The following is a 5,000-nucleotide window of genomic DNA, read 5'->3' as shown; positions in this document are numbered from 1 at the left end:
ATGTGTTAGTGTGTTAGTGTATTAATTCATTAGTGTGTTAGTGTGTTACTGTGTTAGTGTATTAGTGTGTTAGTGTGTTTGTGTATTAGTGTATTAATGTGTTTGTGTATTAATGTATTAGTGTGTTAGTGTATTAATGTGTTTGTGTGTTAGTGTATTAGTGTGTTAGTGTGTTACTGTGTTAGGGTGTTAGTGTGTTAGTGTATTAGTGTGTTAGTGTGTTTGTCTATTAGTGTATTAATGTGTTAGTGTATTGTGTTAATAATATAAGAAGTGGCAGCAGTTATATTAGTGATAATGATGGTCGTTACAATGAAGTTACAGTTGTTCTTTTCTTCTCGCATGCGTCTATCCACGTATGTGGCAAACAGTGGCTGATATAACTGTCTTTGTTCTTTTAAAGGTCTTAAATGTGATGAGTGAGTCTAAATTTCGCTGCCCGAGGTGATGTTTGAAGATCCAGAGACTATTTCTCACAACAAACTCTTAAAGTTGGACTGGTTTGGCTGTTAAGTGGTGGGAGTGTAGCCATGGCCTAAGCGCTTACATGCCCGTCTGCTCCCAGGGAACGGAAGTTCAAAGGAAACTGTTAATACACCTCCTAGAGAGATGCTTTCCAGGACTCTGTGTGTGTGGGCAGCTTAAGTTACATTGTGTATGCGGGTGTGTGTGTGTGTGTGTGTGTGTGTGTGTGTGTGTGTGTGTGTGTGTGTGTACGTGTGTCATAGTGGGGTCTGTTACAAGCAAAGAGGTACCAGGATGTACAGTCACTCTGCCCCACCTGTATCTCAAGTTTCCCTCGGCTGTGTGTGTGTGTTAGTGTGTGTGTGTGTGTGTGTGTGTGTGTCTGTGTGTGTGTGTGTATTCTCTCTCTGTGGCTTGAAAAACTGATCAGTGATGTGACTGATCAAATTTGAGGACCACACACACACACACAGACACACACACACACACATACACAGATACATTTGCACATGCTTGCACGCGCACGCGCGCTACACACACACACACACACACACACAGCCACCCACAAGACCCACATCATGATGTTCAGACAAACCAGCAGAAAGGGGGAAAGAAAAAGAAAGAAAGAAAGAGAGAGAGAGAGAGAGAGAGTGACTAATTTCACTCGTTCTTTCATTCTTTTCCCAGCTGTGTCTTCAAACAGGTCTTTGATGTGGGAAATTAAAAAAAGAGCGAGTGTGTCAATATCTCCCTCCATCCATCCCTCCATCACTCCACACTCGTCTGTTTCTCCCTCTCTCCATCCACTGACTCCTGCTCCTGTCTTTATTCTTTACATCTGACCCCAAAAACCAGAGAGCAACGTGTATGCCAGTGCACTCCCCTGTGTGTGAGAGTGTGTGTAAGTGTGTGTGTGTGTATGTGAGTGTGTGTGTGTGTGTGTGTGTGTGTGTGTGTGTGTGTGTGTGAGTATGTGTATGTGTGTGTGTGTGTGTGTGTGTGTGTGAAATGTACAGGTCAGAGGACATGATTTCAAGAAATACATGGAAAGTGAAATGTGTTTGTTTATCATTGTGGTTTGTGTGTAAAAACTGTGCGTGCGTGTGTGTGTGTGTGTGTGTGTGAGTGAGTGAGTGTGTGTATGTGTGTGTGTGTGTGTCTGGAAACTCATTTCTGCCTTGTTTGCTACTCTGCACTAAGCTTAACTTCATATGACTGACTGTTTCCAGAGTAGTGCAAGTGTCAGTGTATGTCTAAATTAACCCTCTCTCTCTCTCTCTCTCTCTCTCTCTCTCTCTCTCTCTGTCTCTCTCTCTCTCTGTCTGTCTCTCTCTCCAGGGCTTGTTCGGCTGAACATATTGCTGAGGCTAGACACTGTTTCTATGCAACAGTTCAGGGCCCTTACATACAACACCTCTCTCTTTTTTCTCTAACTCTTTCCTTTACGCTGGGAGTGAGAGAGAGAGAGAGAGAGAGAGAGAGAGAGAGAGAGAGAGAGGGCAAAAAGGGGGAAAGACTGGAAATAACAGCCCGGTGTGTTAGGAGTGGAGCCTGAAAAAAGTGTGTGTTTGTGTGTGTGTGTGTGTGTGTGTGTGTGTGTGTGTGTGTGTGTGTATTAGTGTAAGGTGTAAGGTCTTGTATGAACTCTACAGTAAAGTGCTGCCACTGGAATTTTTCTTTCCTTAAATGTGACACTGAAAGAGAGAGAGAGAGAGAGAGAGAGAGAGAGTGAGCTCTGATTGACCGATATAAAGTCTAAACAATGGGCTTTTTAAAACTTTTGTGGCGATATAGAGTGAAGGGAAGAGATTTGGTGATGAAAAGATAAATCGTCAGATGGATGGTGTGATAGACCGAGTTTGACGGGATGGGCCAGAGGAAGAGAGATAGCGTCAGAACGGACGAGAGGAGAGATAGCACGAGAGAAAGTGATACCGACGCAGAAAAAATAAAAACAACGAAACATTTTTTTTTTTTATTTCACAAAAGTAGACAGCGAAGAGGGGCGGGAGGAGCATTGAGCGCGCGCGCGTTTGTGTGTGTGTGTGTGTGTGTGTGAGAGAGAGAGTCTGTGTGTGTGTGTGTGTGTTTTTATGAATGAAGGGTGAGTCAGGCGATGTGTCATACCGACCGTCTTTATAAAGGAAGTTTTTAACAAGCCTAAACATTTCACTGCGAAAATTAGACCTACACACACACACTCGCATCCCTCTCTCTGTCCAGAATCTCTCTATCCCTCTCTCTCTCTCCTCCACTGTCCGTCTGTCCCGTCTGTGAATCTTTCTAACGCTCTCGCGGACTTAAGGAACCGAATCGAAACTTAACCGGACAGAAAGTCTTAACCTGACAGTTTTTAATTTTTCTCTCTGACCAAACCTCATTCACCTTCTCTCTTCTGTCTGTCGTTCATTCATTCGTTCAGTCATTCATTCATTCCATCCGTCATTCTCCTCGCTCGCCTTTGCTTTCCCTCTGTCTCACTCTCTTCAGCGCGAGTCCAGGGAAGGAGAAGAATTGCGGAGCACGTGACGAGTTTCCGGAGTTTCAATTTATTTATTAATTTGACACCGTTTATTTATTTATTTATTTATCTATCAGTCTATTTATTCGTCTATTTATTTATTTGCAAGACCTATTTATTTGAATATTTTGGTGGACCCTAAACAAATATGAAATGTAAGTGCACAAATTTATTTATTTTCTAAGAAAGTTTGAATTTTGACTGAGTTCTTCGCGTATTGATTTCTTGTTATTCTTATTAATCGTAAAGTCTTTTGAATGTGTCTGTGTATTAGAAATGTCACATTTCGCCAAAGTTTCCCTGAACTTTTAGCGTGTGTGTGTTTGGATGATTTGTTAAATTTGCATTTAATATCTAACAATTTGCATGCAACCATACAGCAGACAAGCATGGACAAGTTTACACAATGCAATAGATTTCCTTTGTAATATCCGATGAGCGATATTGCCCAGGGTTTTCGCCGTGAATTTGTGTGAGTGTGACTTTTTTTTTTTTTTTCGCGGCGGCTGGCTGACAGGAGTTTGAGTTTTACGGGATTCGTCGCCCTGGGCATACGCGGCGGTTATTACTCAATTACCCAGACATTTATCATATAGACAGCAGGTTATTTTCCTATTCTGTGTCACATCAAACCTCAGTCTCACACACACACACACACACACACACATACACAGAACACAAGCGGAGAAATCTAATAGCACTTGGACAGAACAGCTTCCTGTGAAGTGATGCAATTCTTTCATCGATGTGTTTAGGAGGAAAAAATGCTTTGTAAGAGGATAGTATTTTGGGTCTGACAGTTAAAACTTGTGAAAACATAGCTTGGATGGGATATAGCTTACAGAGCCACAGTCAAGACCTCGTGAACGTTTGTTTGCGGTATTGTGTAACTGTGACCAAAAGTATGTTAATTCCCGCAATAATGATGTACGAAGCCAATTTACGAGTTGTTCTTTTCCCCCGCCCACTCCAGTGCTGATCGACTCCTCCTCTTCGCTGCTCTTCTCGCTGCTATTGGCTCAGTTGCCTTTGTTTACGTCGGCGTTTCCCGCCCACCACCGACGGTTCCATGCCGACTTCGAGAAGCTGACCAACCAGACCAAACACCTGTTAAAGTTAACGCAAGATCTCTTGGTAAGTCAACCGAACGATCAGATAACGGCTAACGGGTTTCTTTCTTTTCTTTCTCTTTTTTTTGGAAGAGATTTGGATAAGAACATCTGAGCAGGAAGTTTGGTACAGGGAACTATTTTTGGCAAGCAGCGGTGGCCAGATTTTTGATGGGCAGCTGTACTTAGGAGTGCTGTAGTCAGATATACAAATGGGAAAAAAAACATACAGGTTTGTGCAATGCGGCCAGTTCAGTATCGGCTTTGAGTTCCATCCGGTTGGGGAAGCATTTCTGTTGATCTTTCTTATCTAATAGTGACCCTCTCTTGTGGTTATAAATCTTTCTATGTAATTTATTGCGTACGTGTACACACACACACACACACACACACACACACACACACTCACGCGGATGCAGATAAACCTCATTTAGGACAGACATGACATTGTCAAAGGGAGAACAGTGCGTGAATGTTTGGCTTCTTCATTAACCAGTTCCACCACAGTTCACATGGACACACACGATGTAAGACTGTAAGAGGCTGTTGTTCTGACTCGGTCCAAATCTAGAGCGACAGGCTGTGGACCTGAACCGCCCTGGCCCATCTTCAGCCCTGTGTAGAGAGTGAGAGAACAGGACAGGAGCTGGGAGAGAGAGAGAGAGCGAGAGAGAGAGAAACTGTGTGTGTAGCGTTTACTGGAGCGCGGTGTGGAATGGCTGGCTGAGATTCACACCATATTGCTTACGACCCGCGACGTCCTCTCAGGCGCAGACAGAGGAAAGTTTTAGACAAACTTCCTCGCCGTTTCAGAACCAGTCCAAATCTCCTCTCATTCCTCTGATCTACAAGTCCCCACAGTGGGGTGGGGTGGGGGGGTGCGGTGGGGGGGGGGTTTGAACCGG

General features: G+C 43.6%; 1 protein-coding gene across 1 annotated transcript in view; it reads left to right on the top strand.

Moving 5' to 3' along the window:
- Positions 1–2,562: 2,562 nt before the first annotated feature.
- Positions 2,563–5,000, top strand: part of il11a (interleukin 11a) — a 7,313-nt gene continuing 4,875 nt past the window's right edge. The window contains exons 1-2 of the mRNA XM_030785587.1: positions 2,563–2,569; positions 3,960–4,120. Of these exons, the coding sequence (XP_030641447.1) occupies positions 2,563–2,569; positions 3,960–4,120 (168 nt within the window). The remainder of the gene's footprint in view (positions 2,570–3,959; positions 4,121–5,000) is intronic.

Source organism: Chanos chanos, chromosome 9 (genome assembly GCF_902362185.1).
Source record: "Chanos chanos chromosome 9, fChaCha1.1, whole genome shotgun sequence".
Classification (NCBI taxonomy): domain Eukaryota; kingdom Metazoa; phylum Chordata; class Actinopteri; order Gonorynchiformes; family Chanidae; genus Chanos; species Chanos chanos.
This window is presented reverse-complemented; position numbering and strand designations above follow the sequence as displayed.